We start from the raw sequence: 22,033 nt of genomic DNA, 5'->3' as shown, positions 1-22,033 counted from the left end.
GTAAGAATGCCATTCTACGCGACCTGCCAAAATTGCGCAGAGGGAGCCATTTGTCAATGGCAAAACACACTGTTATAAAATACATGTGGGCTACTTTAATGTTGTACAAGCTATGATATGCCTCCTATGTAAAAACCAGTGGTGGAAAAAGTACCCAATTGTCATACTTCAGTAAAAGTATAGCTACCTTAATAGAAAGTTACACAAGTAAAAGTGAAAGTCAGCCAGTAAAATACTACTTGAGTAAAAGTCTAAAATAATTTGGTTTTAAATATACTTAAGTATCAAAAGTAACTGCAATTGCTAAAATATACTTCAGTATCAAAAGTAAAAGTATAAATCACTTAACATTCTTTATATTAAGCAAAGCAGACAGCACAATGATATTGTTTTTGAAATGTATGGATGGCCAGGGGCACACCAACACTCAGACATTATTTACAAAAGATGCATTTGTGTTTAGTGAGTCCATCAGGCCAGAGGCAGTAGGATTGACCATGTGTTCTCTTGATAAGTGCTTGAATTTGACCATTTTCCTGTCCTGCTAAGCATTCAAAATGTAATGAGTACTTTTGGTTGTCGGGGAAATGTATGGAGTAAAAAGTACAATATTTTCTTTAGGAATGTAGAAAAGTAAAAGTAGTCAAAAATATAAATAGTAAAGTAAAGTACAGATACCCAAAAAAACTACTTAAGTAGTACTTTAAAGTATTTTTACTGAAGGACTTTACACCACTGGTAAAAACTAAAAACGATGTAAAAAGCCCCCCAAAAGTTGATTTCTCAAAACAATGGGCTTGTGCAGGCGACTGCCGACTGACTGATCTACATATCACCTTGGAACATAAATAACTACTCATTATTATTTGTAGATCAGTCACCATTTACCCACAATGCATAATATTTTTGACGCTCTCGAACATGGCTATTGTGTTTTTTCACTTGATGCATGCCCACGTCGTTTGAGCCAGATGAGTCTCCGTAGCTAAATAAACATGAGTCACGTGCAAGGAAAAGGAAGTGAGAATTTTGAAAGCCACAGCTGTTGCCATCTAGCCACATTTTCCTGATCAATATTGATGTTGCAACAAGCTTCTGTACATATAAATATACAATTCGTCTTTAAAGTCCATACTTTGATCGCTCATAAAGAACAAGCTGTCGTGCATTGGGTGTCATGTCACCCTGTAATTGTAAGCGCTAGCTACTAACTAATGCCTGTGCCTAGCGGCGACGGGTCGAAGAGCGTACACCTGTGCTAGCTATCCATCTAATTTGTGAGAATATCCAGTACACTAGTAGCTTGTTAGCACCCAACCCAAGGAAGGTACATTTTGACAGAATGCGATGGGAAACTGCTGGGCTTATTGTTCTGGAATCTTCAGAAGAGAAGCGAACAGGATACAACGAGGAGGCGGGTAAGTGATACGCCCTTTAAACCAACGAATGCAACGTCAAAAAACCTCCACGGTGCCCAAAGCTTATTCCGCGTTCAAAACAACTGGGAACTCGAAAATCTCTGACTTCCAACATGTGTGTTCAAAACAACTGGGAATTTGGAAAACGCGTTCCGACTGGGAAAAAAATCGATTTGAACGGACATCCAACTCGGAATTCCAAATCGAAAGAGGCCTGACTTCCCGACCCAAATATCACTGACGTTATGATAGTACCTCGGATTTTCGAGTTCACAGTTGTTTTGAACGCGGCATAATAGTGACGAGCCAGAGTCGCTTGTCAAAAAACGTTACCTTTCCCTGCTAACTAACTAGGTTTTCCCGCAGCAAGTTGAAGCGTTACCCACCCCACCCCTTCATGTGGGTCTTGCCATACTGACACACGGCTTTGTAGGGCATGTATTTGGGAGGGCATGATGCATTTTAAATATTTGATGCTGTATTAAATTACAATGAGCTAATATGGAAAAACATTTTGTTGACAGACTCATTGCATTCAGCTTCCGTACAGAAAAATGACATTTCTGTAGGCTTGATGTTATTGATATCAGTTAGGCCTATAACGTTACAGTTGTGATGCCAGGCTGTATCTGAACAATTCCATGGTAACAGAATTATGCTGAGACTCAGATTTTTCACATTAAAATGTATGCCAAACAAAAACCAATGACTGCAAAGTTAAACAAACCATACAACTCTATGCACAAGGACAACATAACAATTTCCACTGAACATTTTACAAAAACACATTTACTTGAACAGTGCAGATGCACAGTTTGGTAACAGAATGACGGCACAAACAGTCATTCCATGTCATTTCAGCAAGCGATGACACCCACCATCTAAGATTGTTCAGAAATTGTTTATGTAGTTAAGAAACCGATATTAGCATTCCTGAAACATTATTTTGTTGAACTATAATTTGATCTGAGAAATTAAGCTAATTAATTGCACCCAAATTGGACCTTTTTTAATTGATAGGATTCACACAATATTGAACATATAGTACCCAACATCCGATTTGGACCAAACTTCTTCCTACCATTGAGTAAGACATGAGGAACCAATAAAATGGTCAAAAGTCACCCAAGGACCCCCCACAACCCAAAAAACAGTATACATGATCAGTTATGTCTGACAAGTAGTATGGAGCTGCAGCTTGGAGTATTGCTTCATCTTTGTAATGTAATCCCTGTGAGTCAGGTGATTTTGTCCCCCCCGTTCAGCGAAATTAGCCATTGAATTCGCTTGCAATATTTAACATAAATTGGTGTGATAGTACCAGGTTTTGCCAACACGATGCCGCTGTCCTGCTAGTGCCAACACCCTTTTATCGATTTTGCTGGTCTGTTGTATTTTTTAGGTCTCCTTTTCTTTGGAACTTTGGGTAGAAAACTAACAGCTTTTGCTCATGATGAAAATAAATTGTGTGGTCAAGCCAGTCCTCGATGAAAGCATTTCAGTTTGTCCTTCTCTTAGCAACCTAATGCTTCAACTCAACTCTCCTTGAATAGTCCAACAAATGGCAGCTCTCTGAGAGGGCTATCCCAGTCATGCAATTCTGATATGAAAACATTTCCTACAAGCTCAGAACTTTGATGGAGAAATTGTCTAGTGACTAAAATGTTGTGACAACCCTAATAAAATAATACAATTATAAACCATTCATGGCAGTCAGATGTTTTCAATAACGTGATAAGTGACATTTACCATTAAACACAAGAAGCAATACTCCAAGCAGCAGCTCCATGCTACTTGTACTTGTCAGACATAGAACTGATACTGTATACTGGTTGTTTGGGGTGGGATTGTGGGTGGGTTTTGATAATTTCTCATGTCTTACTCATTGTTATGAAGAATGATGGTCCAAATCGGATGTAAGGTACTATATGTATTGAAGATTATATGAGTCCTATTCATTCAAATGGCCAATTTGCGTGCAAACAAATAGCTTCATTTCTCAGAGATCAAATTATATTTCAACAAATTAATGTTTCAGGAATGCTAATCTTATCTGTTTCTATCTACAGAAACGATTTCAGAACAATCTGAGATAGTGGGTGTCAATCCTCTTTCTTGTGCTTTTTGAGGTGGAATGACTTTGCAAACGTTGCATCTGCACTGTTTAAGTAAATGTGTTTTTGTAAGATTTTCAGTCATTGGTTTTTGTTTGGCAAAAATCTGAGTCGGCATCAATTGCCCGTCTCTTCTGTTGAAAGAACTAGCTAAGGACAATCATGACAGTGACCGAAAGCAGCCTAAATGGATGTCAATATTGTCAAATATCTGTCCGTACAGGTCAAAATACTTTAGAAGCAGTACTACTGGGGAACATTACACAATAGAGGTATGGTACTTACATTTTTCTGGAAGTAGGCCTATGTCATGTTTCATCATGCATCACTTGGTTGGGAAAACATGATGTACTTACAGTGCAGTTCTGTCTCCCCACAGTTTGAAAACCTTGTTGAGAGCGATGAGGTAAGTGTGTGAACATGTAAACCATATTTGTTCGATTGAAACAATCCGAAAGTGTGCCATTGGCTGAAGATGCACAGAAGACACGATGATTGTGGTCCTATTCTGTATGATTCTTTGCCCACTTATTTTAATTTCAGGCGGAGAGCCCACAAAGCTGTCCCAGGTATGTTTTTTAACTTTCGGGGGACTGACGAATGCATTTCAGAAGAATAATGTTAATCAGGGCTTAAACCAAGATGAGCTTGCGGTAATGTTTGTTTCATTTTGATACTAGGCCTATCAGTGAAGATGAGATCATCCACCTCAAAGAGCACCGGTATGCTGCAATTTCCGATCAGCAGACCTTGATAGACAAGAAGTTGCAAGCAGAGGTAGGCTTACACAAAAACAGAGCCGCTGAAAGGACTGGAGAAATCTACATACCTTTTTTTTTTGCTTACAGATAATGGAAGGTTCAATTCAACAGAGTCATTACACTTCCTTGTTTATAAACTTTGTACTACCTTTCATGTAGCAAGATACAGTATCTAAGATACGTTTATGCTTAGCCTACGTGCTCATAGCAGCCTTTTTGTAAATTTTGGTTGATTTTCAGAATTGTTTTGCAATTTTGGTTTTCTGTTCTCAACTTTGGGTTCTTTGTCTTGTCATTTCTGCTCAGTTATTAGCACAAGAGGAGAAGTTAAGGCTAGAAGAGGAGGCTAGAAATGCTGCCCAGCGTGAGGCCGCCAGGCTGGCATGCGAGAGAAAGCTAAAGGAGGTGAGGCGGCCATTATTGAGTGCGCCTGTCGTCCCTTCACTACCTTGTTCCGCCTCACCCACCTTTTCCTTGGCTCTACCCCTGCTTCTTTTGATTAGTGTTACACGGTACACCAAAACTTCTGTACTTTTTCCATACTACAACATATCAAACGGTACGGTACTAGAATTGTGTTATTTTCGGTTGGTCGTTCTATGTGTCTCACGTTTGGAAATCAGCTAAATGTATTGCATTTATTAGAAAAGTATTTAATTAGCCGAAGTTTATCATAAGACATGAACAGAATCAGTGATTCATATTCCCTGGAACTTTCTGAAGAGGCAATGAGAATGCCCCTGTCTGTGTGTGCACGCGGGGTGTGCGTATGGCTACCACTTTGTGTATCCGTTAGTGATGCTAATGATAAGCGTCTTCGTGTAGATGGAAAGGCTTTCCCAAAAACCTTCTTAATTAAACGTTAACTACAAAGTAGCTTACCTGGCAGAATCATGATGATTTGCATCAATCCGCTTGGTTTGCAAACTCCATCACGTGAGCTACAGAAACACAGCTAACCAAACAACCGTGCCAACTGCATGAGCACAAAAATTAAAGGGTAACTACACTCAAATAAAAATGTCTTAGATTTTTCCCAGACCTCGAAACTGGTACCCTGATGTGGTTTAAGCATTGTTGTGGACTTAGAACATCCAATTTTGTTTTTCTATTTAAAAAAAGTTTGATTCTTTTAGAGTGAAAACCTGAAAACACTGGGAAAAATCAGTCCTCCCGCTTTCTTTTTTTGGCGTGGTATCATTTTTGTATCGAGTATCGTGATACTAAACCTGGTATTGGTAAAGAAGCCATAGTTCTGGTATCGTGAAAACACTACTCTTGATAACCACTTCAAGTACATAATGCCACGTTCATCCTTTGTCAATCTAAAGAACTGTAGTCTATGGTATGTCTCTCAATATGAATTTGTAAATCGTACCCCAAGTGTCCTTTGAAGTAGGGATTTACCTTTCCCTTTTTTATGTGAATTGAGACATTTGTCCACACTCTATTCCTTAACCTCAAATTAGCCTATGTATCCATTAATTTCCATTCTTTTGATATTTGAGTTGTTTCTCAATGCTGTGCTTTTTTATTATTCATTCCACAGTTTTTCCCTTGGTTAATTCCATTTGTTTCATCTGGGTTTGCCTATCTGCCACCTTAATTAATGTTAACACAGCCGGTAATGCCAGCATGTAACTAACAAATCTTCAAGTGATCATTATTTACATTTTCGACCAAGTGTTTTTCTGAGGTATTATTATTTTTCAAAGCAACAGCTTGCACAACGGAAAAAAGGCAAGGCAGAAGGCAAAAGTGGCGCAGCCCATCCAAGAAAGTGAGTATATCAACCAAGTAAAAATGGCTACCTCATGGTCCATGTGTGTCACAGTGATGGTATGACCATGAAATTGAGTCGAGTTGACTGTTTCTCCTCCACTGGTTGGATTCTGTTCTAGGCATGGCTCAGTTAAAGACTTTGATGTCTACCTACAGAATGTGAAAGTCACGTCGGAAGCCTTCAGGAGCAGCAGTGAGTCCGCTATTTCACCATTTTCTGTAGCCTATATATTATATTCCATGTTTGAAACAGTTCCTCTCGAATTGTGCATACCAACATTCTATTTTAAGATAAAACACTTTCTGTATCCCTGAAAGTTAATCGTCATGCCTCATTGAGACTTCTTGCTCTTTGAAACCACCTGTGATTTGATAACCCAGTGTTTGTGTAATCAGGGCTGTCTTCTGAGACTAATGTGATCACTCCCAACACGGAGAGCAGCTGGGACTTCAACACCAAGACCCGCTCCACCAACGATGACGGAACCTCACTGGACCTGGAGTGGGAGGACGAGGAAGGTGGGGCTTGTGTAATTACTTATTGTCTTTTACTTGTTGTCGCCTTGGAGGTTTTGTCACGTGAAAAAATACATTCCCTGAACTTGTACTACTTGTACTGTGCAGTACAACAACAGTAATTGTCGATTTCAAACCTCCCAAAACCACCAGTTGAATGGCCATGTGAGGTTTAACTCCATGTATCGGTGTATCAAATTGTCCTTGTCTTCAGGGATGAACCAGGCGGTCCCAGTGTGGGAGAGGTCTAAAACCGAGGAGGACATACTCCGAGCGGCACTCCGGCCGGGTGGGAAGCAGACGACCAGCGGTCCGGCCTCCGCCTCGGAGGAATCCAACGCCCTGGAGTGGGAGAACGACTTTGTGAGCGCGCACGGCGAGGATAATGCTGAGGAGAATGCAGAGGACTCTGAATACGAGTGCTTTGTCAACCCCGTCATGGATATGGACACCCCATCTGAGGAAACACCACCAGTAGAGATCACTGCACCGGAGACTGTGGAGAGATAGTCCTCATCGCCGGGGGAACCAGAGTAAAATCCTAGCATTAGCACACATTTTTGTTTGTTTGTCCTCATTGTCTGGGGGACCAGTTTTGATTTGACAATCTTCTCTTGTGTTAATTAAGCCTTAGTTGGAGTGACAACATTTTCATGTCATCCAGTGCATCATTGAATCAAGTGCAATTTGCAGATCTAGTTTGGAGTGATAGTGATTGGGTTTTTATTTGTGAGAGGGCTACATTGTCTTCACAGTTAAAATGAACAGAAAACATATAGGGACACATACAATAAAAGCAACAACTTTCTATCAGTGCCTGAATCACTAGGAAATAAAACTGTCATAAATTGTTGACCAGTTCATCAGATAGTTAGCTGACAAGGACTTTGTCCGTTACCAAGTGAATATTTTTATCAAAGTGGTTCTCCAAGGATCATCGCTTGCCAGTTCCCTGGTATGAAACATGTAGAGAACATCTAATGGAGTGGAGTATATCATATCATGGAAAGTTGAAGTCGAAAGTTTACATACACCTTAGCCAAATACATTTAAACTCAGTTTTTCACAATTCCTGACATTTAATCCTAGTAAAAATTCCCTGTTTTATGTCAGTTAGGATCACCACTTTATTTTAAGAATGTGAAATGTCAGAATAATAGTAGAGAGAATGATTTATTTCAGCTTTTACTTCTTTCATCACATTCCCAGTGGGTCAGAAGTTTACATACACTCAATTAGTATTTGGTAGCATTGCCTTTAAATTGTTTAACTTGGGTCAAACGTTTCGGGTAGCCTTCCACAAGCTTCCCACAATAAGTTGGGTGAATTTTGGCCCATTCCTCCTGACAGAGCTGATGTAACTGAGTCAGGTTTGTAGAACTCCTTGCTCGCACACGCTTTTTCAGTTCTGCCCACAAATTTTCTATAGGATTGAGGTCAGGGCTTTGTGATGGCCACTCCAATACTTTGACTTTGTTGTCCTTAAGCCATTTTGCCACAACTTTGGAAGTATGCTTGGGGTCATTGTCCATTTGGAAGACCCATTTACGACCAAGCTTTAACTTCCTGACTGATGTCTTGAGATGTTGCTTCAATATATCCACATAATTTCCCTTCCTCATGATGCCATCTATTTTGTGAAGTGCACCAGACCCTCCTGCAGCAAAGCACCCCCACAGCATGATGCTGCCACACCCGTGCTTCATGGTTGGGATGGTGTTCTCCGGCTTGCAAGGACCCCCTTTTTCCTCCAAACATGACAATGGTCATTATGGCCAAACAGTTCTATTTTTGTTTCATCAGACCAGAGGACATTTCTCCAAAAGTACGATCTTTGTCCCCATATGCAGTTGCAAACCGTAGTCTGACCTTTTTATGGCTGTTTTGGAGCAGTGGCTTCTTCCTTGCTGAGCGGCCTTTCAGGTTATGTCGATATAGGACTCGTTTTACTGTGGATATAGATACTTTTGTACCTGTTGTTCTGGGATTTGCACTTTTCGCACCAAAGTACATTCATCTCTAGGAGACAGAACGCGTCTCCTTCCTGAGTGGTATGATGGCTGCGTGGTCCCATGGTGTTTATACTTGCGTAGTATTGTTTGTACAGATGAACGTGGTACCTTCAGGCGTTTGGAAATTGTTCCCAAGGATGAACCAGACTTGTGGAGGTCTACAATTTTTTTTCTGAGGTCTTGGCTGATTTCTTTTGATTTTCCCATGATGTCAAGCAAAGAGGCACTGAGTTTGAAGGTAGGCCTTGAAATGCATCCACGGGTACACTTCCAATTGACTCAAATGATGTCAATTAGCCTATCAGAGCTTCTAAAGCCATGACATCATTTTCTTGAATTTTCCAAGCTGTTTAAAGGCACAGTCAACTTAGTGTATGTAAACTTCTGATCCACTGGAATTGTGTACAGTGAATTATAAGTGAAATAATCTTGTCTGTAAACAATTGTTGGACAAATTAGTAGATGTCCTAACCGACTTGCCAAAACTATAGTTTAACAAGACATTTGTGGATTGGTTGAATAACAAGTTTTAATGACTCCAACCTAAGTGTATGTAAACTTCCGACTTCAACTGTAGCAACTTGTCTGTACGCTCATTGTGCTTGTATTGGAAAAATGCAAGTGCTATGATTTGCTATTTTGTTAATCCTCTCATTTCCAATTAACAAGTTACTCATCATGGACACATACTACTACTTTTGTTATTCATTAGTTTGAAACAAATACAGCTCAAGTTATGGACAGGTTTGTGTGCTCAACATTCTTATTTGTGTTGTTATATACCGTGAAGGTTGGCTACCTCAAATTTGTAGAATTCTTTGCTCCCCTATGTACAAATTAAAATCTTACAGCATCAGACTTTAAAAAAAAGTTTAGGATCGATTTGTCATGGTGAGTAGCTCGTGAATTGTTCATTTTACGCTCAAGACCAACTGATTACAAGAGAACATGGATAAATGTACATCTGTCTCCAGTACTGGTCCTTCAAATGGCACTGCCAATAGCGTACAACTTCGACTCCAACTCTTCAATCTCGCCTTTATTTCAGTTTTAGCACAATCATTGGACATTTTTCAAGACATTTTAAGAAAGAATATAACCCTGCTCACTGGAATTGGACATGGTTTTATTATTTTATTGAAATGGTTGATGTAAAGACATGGCTAGGAATAATGAGGAACTGTTTGGGCACTACAGTATACTCTAGGATGCTTCTAGAGCTGGACCAGTATGTGTGTATACAGTGTGGGGAAAAAAGTATTAGATCCCCTGCTGATTTTGTATGTTTGCCCACTGACAAAGAAATTATCAGTCTATAATTTTAATGGTAGGTTTATTTGAACAGTGAGAGACAGAATAACAATGAAAAACGCATGTCAAAAATGTTATAAATTGATTTGTATTTTAATGAGGGAAATAAGTATTTGACCCCCTCTCAATCAGAAAGATTTCTGGCTCCCAGGTGTCTTTTATACAGGTAACGAGCTGAGATTAGGAGCACACTCTTAAAGGGAGTGCTCCTAATCTCAGCTTGTTACCTGTATAAAAGACACCTGTCCACAGAAGCAATCAATCAATCAGGTTCCAAACTCTCCATGGCCAAGACCAAAGAGCTCTCCAAGGATGTCAGGGACAAGATTGTAGACCTACACAAGGCTGGAATGGGCTACAAGACCATCGCCAAGCAGCTTGGTGAGAAGGTGACAACAGTTGGTGCGATTATTCGCAAATGGAAGAAACACAAAAGAACTGTCAATCTCCCTCGGTCCGGGGCTCCATGCAAGATCTCACCTCATGGAGTTGCAATGATCATGAGAACGGTGAGGAATCAGCCCAGAACTACACGGGAGGATCTTGTCAATGATCTCAAGGCAGCTGGGACCATAGTCACCAAGAAAACAATTGGTAACACACTACGCCGTGAAGGACTGAAATCCTGCAGCGCCCGCAAGGTCCCCCTGCTCAAGAAAGCACATATACAGGGCCGTCTGAAGTTTGCCAATGAACATCTGAATGATTCAGAGGAGAACTGGGTGAAAGTGTTGTGGTCAGATGAGACCAAAATTGAGCTCTTTGGCATCAACTCAACTCGCCGTGTTTGGAGGAGGAGGAATGCTGCCTATGACCCCAAGAACACCATCCCCACCGTCAAACATGGAGGTGGAAACATTATGCTTTGGGGGTGTTTTTCTGCTAAGGGGACAGGACAACTTCACCGCATCAAAGGGACGATGGACGGGGCCATGTACCGTCAAATCTTGGGTGAGAACCTCCTTCCCTCAGCCAGGGCATTGAAAATGGGTCGTGGATGGGTATTCCAGCATGACAATGACCCAAAACATACGGCCAAGGCAACAAAGGAGTGTCTCAAGAATAAGCACATTAAGGTCCTGGAATGGCCTAGCCAGTCTCCAGACCTTAATCCCATAGAAAATCTGTGGAGGGAGCTGAAGGTTCGAGTTGCCAAACGTCAGCCTCGAAACCTTAATGACTTGGAGAAGATATGCAAAGAGGAGTGGGACAAAATCCCTCCTGAGATGTGTGTAAACCTAGTCATGTTTTGCGGAGGGGGTCAAATACTTATTTCCCTCATTAAAATGCAAATCAATTTATAACATTTTTGACATGCGTTTTTCTGGATTATTTTGTTGTTATTCTGTCTCTCACTGTTCAAATAAACCTACCATTAAAATTATAGACTGATCATGTCTTTGTCAGTGGGCAAATATACAAAATCAGCAGGGGATCAAATACTTAATTCCCTCACTGTATATCATTTCTTTGTATGCATTAGCAAATTAGTATTTGTTTTCCATCACTGCAAAAGGAGTCCCTCTCACTGCACCCTTACAATGTGGAGTTGATGATGTTCCTACTTTGCAGGTTTTGGCTTTATTGTATAGAATACTGTCTCACCTTGATTTTGCAATTGTGACGTTTGTGACAACAGCGATTTCCCCCATAGTGCACCACTACTGTACCTGGGGAATCCAAAGCGCCACCATTTAGGTTGTTTCACCGTATTCACCGTATTTCATTGTTTGCACTGTCTATAGCTTTACCGTCCTAGAAATACAAGCCATTTGATTTGAGCAATTAAAGTGTAATCATAATTGGAGTGAAGAATTACCACAGCTGCACAATCGGCCCAACTCCAAATCGGACCTCCCTCTATTTGGCTGGCATCAAATTCAATTTTGAATATATTGTCCACAGAAAGTGTTCAGACTGTAATAATGGGAGGGATTGTATTGCAGCATTATCTATGCACTGTTTGATTTACTGGAGCTGGTTTGTAGTATGTGTTTGTAGTGTTTTCTAACGGTACTGTCCGACACAATGTGTTAACCTCTTAAATGTTCGTTTTTGTACAAATTTTGGCATGGTGATAAGGGTTGGACACAGTACATTACGTGTGCGAGCACAAGGATGGATTGAACCACCGTGTGCTTCATTCATATCATTCCACTCTTTAGAAATCTATTTGTTACTGAGAATAATGTAAAGGGATTTCTGAAATGAACCAGTTTTATTTGGTTACTTTTACTGGGACATAGTACAGAATATGACAACTTACCCTTTTCAATTCATCTGCCGATAAAGGACCTGAATCCTAATTTGAGATCCAAGCATGTTTTACTCAGATTGGGCACAAAACTCTCATTGATATCAATGTAGGATTTTTGTTGAAGTCTGAGTTTCATGGGTTCCCAGGTTAGGATTACACCCATAGTCATAAGCCTTAATGATTTGAATACTATTGCAAACAGAATGTATCCACACCTGTGCCATTCTGTTAATACCGTACAACATTTTTGACTGCAACTACAATAAATCCTACAAACCTTCTTAATCTGTGATCATTTAAGGTAACATGGCAAAATGTGGAATGGTATATAAACAGTATAGTTTGAGTATTTTATCATTGTTATTTATTTCTATTTACATGTTTGTCTTTCACCAAATTATCTAAATATCAATTTCTGATGCAATACAGAACAAAAAAACGTATGGGTGGTGAAACCTCCAGCAGGTGGCAGTATTGCTACATGCATGCTATGAGATTTCAGCATTATGTATAGGAAGTAACCACAATTACAGTGCCTGACTGAAAGAGAACTGTTGTCCATGGATCAACAACATCCCAGTTACTCACTCTACAAAATGTGCCAAGTGGCTAGAAGGAAGCTATTACTTATTATTGTTTGGCAACCAGCATACTGTACATGTCATACAAAATACTGTACCCCAGCAAATCTCGTAACTGGAAGGAATTTTGAGCACTATCTTCCAGCCAGAACATTATGAAATAAAATGGTGTGCGTGTGTTTTACCCAGTGTGTTAAGAGAACACCTTGCCTTGGACACCATTTTGTTCCCTAACCTCCACCATGGAAACGTGAAGGTGAGGAAAATCAAGACAAACGGCAGACTAGAGACGATCAAAGCCCTGCACATGAAAACCTAGTCTCCCTCAAAGGATTGTGGGAGCTGGCAGGAGATAATGAAAGGAAAGAACAGCTCAGACAATAAGAGTTGGCTTTACTGAATTACATTGAAAGCTTCCTTTTCCTGGGATAACCGAAAGTACTGCACTATTACAGTAAATGCTTTACCTTCTTGAACTGTTAATGATTATTACTTAGATTGTGCTTTATTTTAAATGTCATCTAAAAATAGCAATACAGTTTCTAGTAGAACATTTTCTTTCTGGCCAACAGAAGACGTGACTCTTATTGTAAAGTCACGTAATGAGTCCATACAGCAACAGCAGTTTTTTTCTTACTCTTTCAATTTTCTAGTGACCCTAAAAACTGCAGCATATTGGACAAAAATGGCATACACCTTTTTGATTGTTACCCATGTTACACTGTTTGGAGCCTTTTTTAAGTCAATACAAGCAAAAGTTGAAGACTATCATTCCTGAAATGTCATAGGTGACTTAATATTTATTTCTCTAAGCGTAAGAGTAGCCCCTGTGTACACAATGGTCTTCCACTGAATGTAAACATGGACCTCCACGGTGATCCTAACCATCAACCCTGTGCCACCCTCTAACCTCTTCCTTCACCCCCTCCATGATCGCTCTCACAAATTTTCTCTCTTTTTCTCAACGATGTGCTCTGACAGCTCTGTATTATAGATGCTTGAGGCCAGACGTAAACACGGCCCCCAATTACAGTGCCTTCAGAAAGTATTCATACCCCTTGAATTATTCCCCATTTTGTTGTGTTACAGCCTGAATTCAAAATGGATAGAAAACATATATACAAATCACCCATCTACACACAATACCCCATAATGACAAAGTGAAAACTTGTTTGTAGAAATCTTGGCAAATGTATTGAAAATGAAATACAGAAATATCTAATTTACATAACTATTCACACCCCTGTTAGAATCACCTTTGGCAGTGATTACAGATGAGAGTCTTTCAGGGTAAGTCTCTTAAGAACTTTGCACACCTGGATTGTACAATATTTGCACATGATTCTTTTTACAATTCTTCAAGCTTTGTCAAGTTGGTTGATAATCATTGCTAGACAGCCATTTTCAAGTCCTGCCATAAATTGTAAAGCTGATTTAAGTCAAAATTGTAACTAGGCCACTAAGGAACATTCAGTGTCGTCTTGGTAAGCAACTCCAGTGAATATTTGGCCTTGTGTTTTAGGTTATTGTCCTGCTGAAAGGTGGATTAATCTTCCAGTGTCTGTTGGAAAGCAGACTGAAGCAGGCTTTCTTCTAGGATTTTGCCTGTGTTTAGCTCCATTCAGTTACTTTTTTATCCTGGAAAACTCCCCAGTTCTTAACGACTACAAGCATACCCATAACATGATGCAGCCACCACTATGCTTGAAGAGTGGTACTGAGTGATGTGTTGTGTTGAATTTGCCCCAAACATAACGCTTTGTATTCAGGACAAAGTTAATTGCAAACAGGATGCATGTTTTGGAATATTTTTTATTCTGTACAGGCTTCCTTCTTTTCACTCTGTCATTTAGGTTAGTATTGTGGAGTAACTACAATGATGTTGATCATCCTCAGTTTTCTTCTATCGCAGCCATTCATCTCTGTAACTGTTTTAAAGTCACCATTGGCCTCATTTAGAAATCCCTGAGCGGTTTCCTTCCCCTCTGGCAACTGAGTTAGGAAAGACACCTGTATCTTTGTAGTGACCGGGTGTATTGATACACCATCCAAAGTGTAATTAATAACTTCCCCATGCTCAAAGGGATATATTCAATGTCTGCTTTTTTTATGTTTACCTATCTACCCTTCTTTGTGAGGCATTGGAAAACCCTGGTCTTTGTGGTTGAATCTGTGTTTGAAATTCACTGCTTGACTAAGGGACCTTACAGATAATTGTATGTGTGGGGTACAGAGATGAGGTAGTCATTCAAAAATCATGCTAAACACTATTATTGCACACAGTGAGTCCATGCAACTTATGTGATTTTTAAGCAAATGTTTACTCCTGAAATTATTAGATTTGCCCTAACAAAGTGGTTGAATACTTATTGACTCAAGACAATTCAGCTTTAAAATTCATTTGTAAAAATGTCTAAAAACATAATTCCACTTTGACATTATGGTGTATTGTGTGTAAGCCAGTGACACATCTCAATTTAATCCATTTTAAATTCAAGGGGTGTGAAAACTTTCTGAAGGCACTGTATACATCAAATACTAAAATAGTTGTGTTCTGTCCCCCATCAAACACTACAATACTTGTGTTCTGTCCACCATCAAACACTAACAGACTTGTGTTCTGTCCCCAATCAAACACTAAAAGACTTGTGTTCTGTCCCCCATCAAACACTAAAATACTTGTGGTCTGTCCCCCAGGCTCCTGAAGCAAAGGCCTTGCCCTCATACTCACACACCACTCAAATCCTGTCACATCCATCACACTCCTCACATCCCTCACACCCCGTCACACCCCTCACAGTCCCTCACACTGTCACACCCCTCACACCTTCACTCCCCGTCACACCTGTCATACTCCCTCACACCCCTCACACACCCTCACACCCGTCACACCCCGTCACACCCTGTCACACCCTGTCACACTCCTCACACCTTCACTCCCCGTCACACCCCGTCACACCCTGTCACACTCCTCACACCCCCTCACACCCATTACAAGCTGTCAGACCCGTCACACCCATCACACCCCATTACACTGCAGGAAGTTCTATGAAGCTACAGACACTAGGAAAGTTATAGTCCTGAAAGAAAGAAGCAGAGAGCGTTTGGGGGACATGAGGTCCAAAGCTATGTGTAGAATGGCAGGGTCCTCTTTCACATCTCCATGCAAACCTGCTGATTAGAAGGTCCTGTGTAGATTGTATTTTCAACCAGTAACTATCAGGAAATAACACTAACCACGTTTCCATCCACAGTTTTTATGCAAGTAAAGTCATAGAGTATAAAAAAAAATCATGACAGCTGTGATAGAAACAGGAAGTTATGCGAGAAATGGCGGTGGAAACACCTTTATGCGGAAATATTGATATTATAACCATCATATCGACGTAAACTTGGAGTCACACAATGATATGTTGTGAGGTCCTCCCACTATGACTTGCGACACCATGCAGTTTATTAGGCTACAGATGAAATAAGTTATAATGAACTTCACAGGGTGGTGAAAGAGCACAGTGATCTTGATGCTCCTTTCCAATAAATGTTGAGGGTCTTATTCTGGTAACATGATGATCAATGCTTGACTGCCGTTTGACAAATCCAAATATTCTCTCTCTTATCCCTAATAATCTCATCATGTAGACTAGCCTACCCGAGTTGTTGGCTAGAGCGCACGTGGCAAGACCAAAGTAGGCACATTTGCTATTTAAGGCAACAGTTTTTGTGACAAAACTATCGGTAGAGTTGAAAATGGAATGGAAACACATTGAACTTTAGATTTGTATTCGGTACATGAAAACGTAAGCGAAAAAGTACATTTTATGTGCACTACGTCATCACGCACTGAGTCCATTTGGTGGAAACAGCCACTGGTGGGAAAATGCAAATTTCTTCTTGATGTGGATTTTAGAATAGTTGCATGAGAATCTTCGCCAATTGGATGCAAACCTAGCTACTGCCCAAAATCTTTTCACACTTTTAACGTGCTAGTTTCATCAGCTGTTGAACAATATGATATAAAACACAGAAAAAACAGAATTTGGACTGTACTGGGCCTTTAAAAAGGCATTGTACAGTCAAGTGATCTGTGATGTTGTAGCCTACTTCTCAATGCATTCAAAAACGAAAAGGTTGTCTACCATCTGGAACCGTGTGTGCAACAATACCTCCACAGGGAACATACTGTCTCTATAACAGCACATTTAGGTCTATGCATTTGGCTTGTTGTAAAATCAGATATCCCAAGGAAAACCTATTTGTGGAGATGGCGAATCTGGCCTTCTGGAATGAGATTGGCCTTCTGGAATTAGATATGATGTAACATAACAGAAAGGGACACCCAATATCATCCATTGGACAAACACGCAAGAGGGAAAGCACTGTGGGATATGAAGGGTGAATTTGATAAGTGGCGAGGGACTAGCATTGGGAATTGGCATCCATTAAGTGTGACTGGCGTCTTTAGGAATAGAATTACCCCTCGGAGCGCCGTTCCCTCCGCCGCACAAGCCACCTGTTCAATATTTATGCCTGCACACAGATGCATGCCTCTGCTAAGGGTCTTCTTCTCCCCCACCCCCATCTACAATGCCAAGATGAGCACCACCACACTCCTATTCACATCACCTTTCTCTAACATCTAAAACCCCACCACTTTCACCTGGATTGCCGTGTTATGAGAGTGTTTTATCTCCACTTACGAGCTACAGTTTAATTCCCGGTTACAGCTCACACTATTTCCTGTTAAATTGATGGCAGCGGTAGGATTTGTCTCATATCTCTCAGGGGCATTGGGGAAGTATTCGCAGGTGAAGCTCTGTGCACAAGGATGCTACTCGAGAGAGAGTAACCGGTGTATGTGGGGCAGTGGTCTAAGGCACTGCATCGCAGTGCTAACTGTGCCACTAGAGATCCTGGTTCGAATCCAGGCTCTGTCGCAGCCGGCCGCGACCGGGAGACTCATGGGCGGCGCACAATTGGCCCAGCGTCGTCCAGGGTAGGGGAGGGAATGGCCGGCAGGGATGTAGCTCAGTTGATAGAGCATGGCGTTTGCAACGCCAGGTTTGTGGGTTCGATTCCCACGGGGGGCCAGTATAAAAATAAATAAATAATATGTATTCACTAACTGTAAGTCGCTCTGGATAAGAGCGTCTGCTAAATGACTAAAATTTAAAAATGTAAAATGTATGCGAGCCTTGTGTTTCTCTTTCCTACTATCAACTATTTTCATTCAACTAGTCAACACATTGGCATGCTTAAATAACGAGACAGTAATATATCATTTTTTCTTTCACAGTTTTGAGGATATAATGTAACCAAACCAAACAAAGACAACCACATTTCCTCAAATCCTTTGGCTATAGCCTATCAATTAATGCAACATTTCATGGACTGTAAATGGAATTGTGCTCCTTACAGTGCTGAAGCATAAAATATGAAGTAGGAAGCTGAGGCATGGTCAGAAGAACACTGGACGTCTGTGCTGTTAATATCAGACAGCCGCAGCGTTACACAATAATGAATAGACAGTGGTGGTGGGAGGGCTATTTCAACTCTCTGGTCCCTCAAGAGGCCATCAAGAGTCCCTTTTTTCTCAAGCCACTCATGACAACGAAGACAACACAAAAAGAGGGGCTCTCTTTTTCTTTTCTGGTGGAGGAGAAGGGGCAGGGGGTTGGTTAAGGATGATTTGTGTGCCTGTGTGTGTAGGATTTCTAGTTGCATCTGTGCTGAGCTTGGTCCAAATGAGTACGATTGTCAAAGTTTCCCATGGTCAGCTTGATACCGTACAAGTGTGGGAGGAAGAAGGAGTTGTCTATGGCATGAAGAGGACGGTTTGGGAAGTCTAACTTAACTTATTAAACACGTTTTCAAAACACTAAACTGAATAGATAACCATAGTTCTGTCAGAGCAAAGTTTGCATGTCATTTTAGAGAGAGGTGTAAAATAAAGACAGAAGACAATAAACTGACAGAAGGCCTCGATTTGCAGATAATGTAATAACAGTGAATTTTAAGGAATGGCATGGTTTTATATCAATATCTAAAGATGACATCCACTTAGAGGAACAGCTTGCAGGTTGTGACAGTTTTAATGCAATTAATTAAATCCTTAAGAGTCTATTGACGCACCTGTGCATCAATCTAAGTAACATAATAAAAATGTCAGACATTGAGAAATCCTGAAAATCGGTCTTCTCACGAAAACGTCTGTAGCATCCGAACGGTTTTAAAAGATGAGACCTTCACGAACACGATGGTGTTCTCCATTTTGCTCTAGGACCCCCACAAGTATCACGGGACTCCTCTGAAGGTAACTCATACAAATTAATGGAAGTATGGAGGTAGTTTTGTGCCAACAAAATAAGGGGTTAAATATGTGTCCAAAAACTAAGCAGACACTTCAAAACCTTATACCTTATGGTTTATTTTTCGACTATCTTTCTTGCCATTTATGAATGTGTTATTCATTGCGTTTCTACGGGATATAGTAGTAAAGGCCAAATTCAATATTTTATCAAATACATTTTGTATATATATATATTTTTATACCTAAAAGGGTCCTAAAATTAGCTAAATGATCCATGGTATGACCATCTTAAAAAATGCCATATGTTAGCAAAAAAATGGCTTAGACTTTTAGAGGCTTTAACATATCTTATACAGAGTAAGCATTCTGAGTGAACCAGCAGTGCTTCCCCGCAATTGATTGAATTGTTCCAGTTTGCTGACGACACGACAGTGGTAGGACTGATCACCGACGACAATAAGGCAGCCTATAGGGAGGAGGTCAGAGACCTGGCAGTGTGGTGCCAGGACAACAACCTCTCCCTCAATGTCAACAAGACAAAGGAGATGATCGTGGACTACAGGAAACAGAGGGGCAAGCACGCCCCCATCCACATCGATGGGGCTGTAGTGGATGGGTTGAGAGCTTCAAGTTCTTCGGCATCTACATCATTAGGGAATTAACATTTGTATTTGTATTTATTAGGGATCCCCATTAGCTGCTGCCAAGGCAGCAGCTACTCTTCTTGGGGTCCAAACACATTAAGGCACTTACATTACATATCAAACAAAAGATAAAACAGTACATCATATAAACATTATTACACCTGTCAGCCCTGACTCTGGGGACTCGTATTTGTTGAGTCAGGGTGTGTATTCTGTGTGGTATGTTCTATGTTGTATTTTCTAGGTTTAGATCTAGATCGTCTAGATCTATGTTGGCCGGTGTGGTTCCCAATCAGAGGCAGCTGTCGCTCGTTGTCTCTGATTGGGGCCCATACTTAGGTAGCCTATTGGCACTAGTGGGTTGTGGGATCTTGTTCCAGTTAAGGTATGTTGTGTTGTGCTGCCTTGGACTTCACGTTTCGTTTTGTTTGTTGTTTTGTCGTTGTGTTTAATGTTTAATAAACATGTACGCATATCACGCTGCGCCTTGGTCCTTCCCGTCTGTAAGCGAACGTGACAGAAGATCCCACCAAACGAGGACCAAGCAGCGTGTCCAGGAGCAGACAGCCTGGACATGGGATGAGATCCTGTAAGGAAAGGGTTCCTGGACATGGGAGGAGATTCAGGCCGGGATGGATCGCCGTCCTTGGGAGGAGACAGTGGAGGCGCGGTATAGAGAGGAGCAGCGGCAACGCAGAAGGCGCCGGCCGAGAAAGAAGCCCGAGAGACAGCCCCAATAAATTTTTTTTGGGGGGCTAAAAGGGTGGTTGACGAAGCCTAGTGTTAGAGCAGAGCCAACTCCCCGTACTCACGCGAGGAGACGTGTGACTGGGCAGGCTCCGTGTTATGCGGAGCTACGTACTGTATCGCCAGTACGCGTGCACAGCCCAGTGCGTCCTGTGCTAGCACCACGCACGTGCCGTGCGAAGATGGGCATCCAGCCAGGACGGGATGTGCCGGCTCAACGCTCCTGGTCTCCAGTACGCCTCCTCGGTCCCGCATATCCTGCGCCGGTTCTATGTACTGTATCGCCAGTACGCGTGCACAGCCCAGTGCGTCCTGTGCCAGCGCCCCGCACGTGTAGTGCGAAAGTGGGTAGCCAGCCAGGATGGGTTGTGCCAGCTCTCCGCTCCAGACCTCCAGTCCGCCTTCGCAGTCCGGTTCGGCCCGTTCCTTCTCCCCGCACTAAGCCAGTGGTGCGCGTCGCCAGCCCGGTCCGGCCTGTTCCTGGCCCTCGCACCAAGCCAGTGGTGCGCGTCGCCAGCCCGGTCCGGCCTGTTCCTGCCCCTCGCACCAAGATAGTGGTGCGCGTCGCCAGCCCGGTCCGGCCTGTTCCTGTCCCTCGCACCAAGCCAGTGGTTCGCGTCGCCAGCCCGGCCCGGCCTGTTCCTGTCCCTCGCACCAAGCCAGTGGTGCGCGTCGCCAGCCCGGTCCGGCCTGTTCCTGTCCCTCGCCCCAAGCCAGTGGTGCACGTCGCCAGCCCGGCCCGGCTTGTTCCTGCCCCTCGCACCAAGCTAGTGGTGCACGTCGCCAGCCCGGTCCGGCCTGTTCCTGTCCCTCGCACCAAGCCAGTGGTGCGCGTAGCCAGCCCGTCCCGGCCTGTTCCTCCCCCTCGCACCGAGCCAGTGGTGCGCGTCGCCAGCCCGGGCCGGCCTGTTCCTGCCCCTCGCACCAAGCCAGTGGTGCGTGTTGCCAGCCCGGTCCGGCCTGTTCCTGCTCCTCGCACCAAGCCAGTGGTGCGTGTGTCCAGTCCGGCATGGCCCGTGCCCGCTCCACCGGTGCCCAGTTCAGCTCCGGTCAGCTGCTCCACTCCGGAGCCAGAGCAATCCGCTTCACCAGGGTCCAGTCCAGCTCCGGTCAGCGGCTCCACTCCGGAGCCAGAGCAGTCCGCTCCACCGGTGCCCAGTCCAGCTCCTGTCAGCGGCTCCAGTCCGGAGCCTGTGCAGTCCGCTCCACCGGTGCCCGGTCCAGCTCCGACCAGCGGCTCCAGTCCAGACCCAGACGTCAGCCCCTCTCCAGGTTCGGGGTCTCCCACACCAGGGTCCAGACAGGGCTTGGTACTTCATGGGAGGAACGAGAGGGGAAGCAGCGCGCCGAGGTCCAGACCAGACCAGGGGCGCAACAGGGAGGCGGAGAGTAAGTGGTCGTCACGCCCTGAGCCGGATCCGCCTCCGAGGCGGAATGCCCACCCGGCCCCTACCCTGTTATGTTTATGTTGTGCGGTCGGAGTCCGCACCTTTGGGGGGGGGGGGGGTACTGTCACGCCCTGACTCTGGGGACTCGTATTTGTTGAGTCAGGGTGTGTATTTTCTGTGTGGTATGTTCTATGT

General features: G+C 42.6%; 1 protein-coding gene across 2 annotated transcripts; it reads left to right on the top strand.

The window, feature by feature from the left end:
- Window positions 1-997: 997 nt before the first annotated feature.
- On the top strand, window positions 998-7,399 carry LOC311107482 (AP-1 complex-associated regulatory protein-like). Of its 2 annotated transcripts, none has more exons than XM_084149978.1 (10): window positions 998-1,418; window positions 3,756-3,804; window positions 3,912-3,938; window positions 4,076-4,101; window positions 4,213-4,309; window positions 4,600-4,698; window positions 6,015-6,073; window positions 6,195-6,268; window positions 6,472-6,594; window positions 6,806-7,399. In XM_084149978.1, exons 1-10 carry the CDS (start codon window positions 1,348-1,350, stop codon window positions 7,099-7,101), a joined length of 921 nt encoding a protein of 306 aa, XP_084006104.1. In that variant the 5' UTR covers window positions 998-1,347; the 3' UTR covers window positions 7,102-7,399. The 2 variants fall into 2 exon arrangements, with proteins under 2 accessions (XP_084006104.1, XP_084006103.1); XM_084149977.1 differs by having other exon boundaries at window positions 6,009-6,073.
- The last annotated feature ends 14,634 nt before the right edge of the window (window positions 7,400-22,033 follow it).

Source organism: Coregonus lavaretus, assembly GCF_964263955.1.
Source record: "Coregonus lavaretus genome assembly, chromosome: 32".
NCBI classification, from domain to species: Eukaryota; Metazoa; Chordata; class Actinopteri; order Salmoniformes; family Salmonidae; genus Coregonus; species Coregonus lavaretus.
This window is presented reverse-complemented; position numbering and strand designations above follow the sequence as displayed.

What these genes read in the sequence shown, in the direction of transcription:
- LOC311107482 (XM_084149977.1), top strand. Translation starts at nt 1,348, where the DNA reads ATGGGAAACTGCTGGGCTTATTGTTCTGGAATCTTCAGAAGAGAAGCG. An exon ending in AGGATACAACGAGGAGGCGG is followed by an intron (nt 1,419 to 3,755) that starts GTAAGTGATACG and finishes CTGTCCGTACAG; the next exon opens with GTCAAAATACTTTAGAAGCA. An exon ending in ACAAGAAGTTGCAAGCAGAG is followed by an intron (nt 4,310 to 4,599) that starts GTAGGCTTACAC and finishes ATTTCTGCTCAG; the next exon opens with TTATTAGCACAAGAGGAGAA.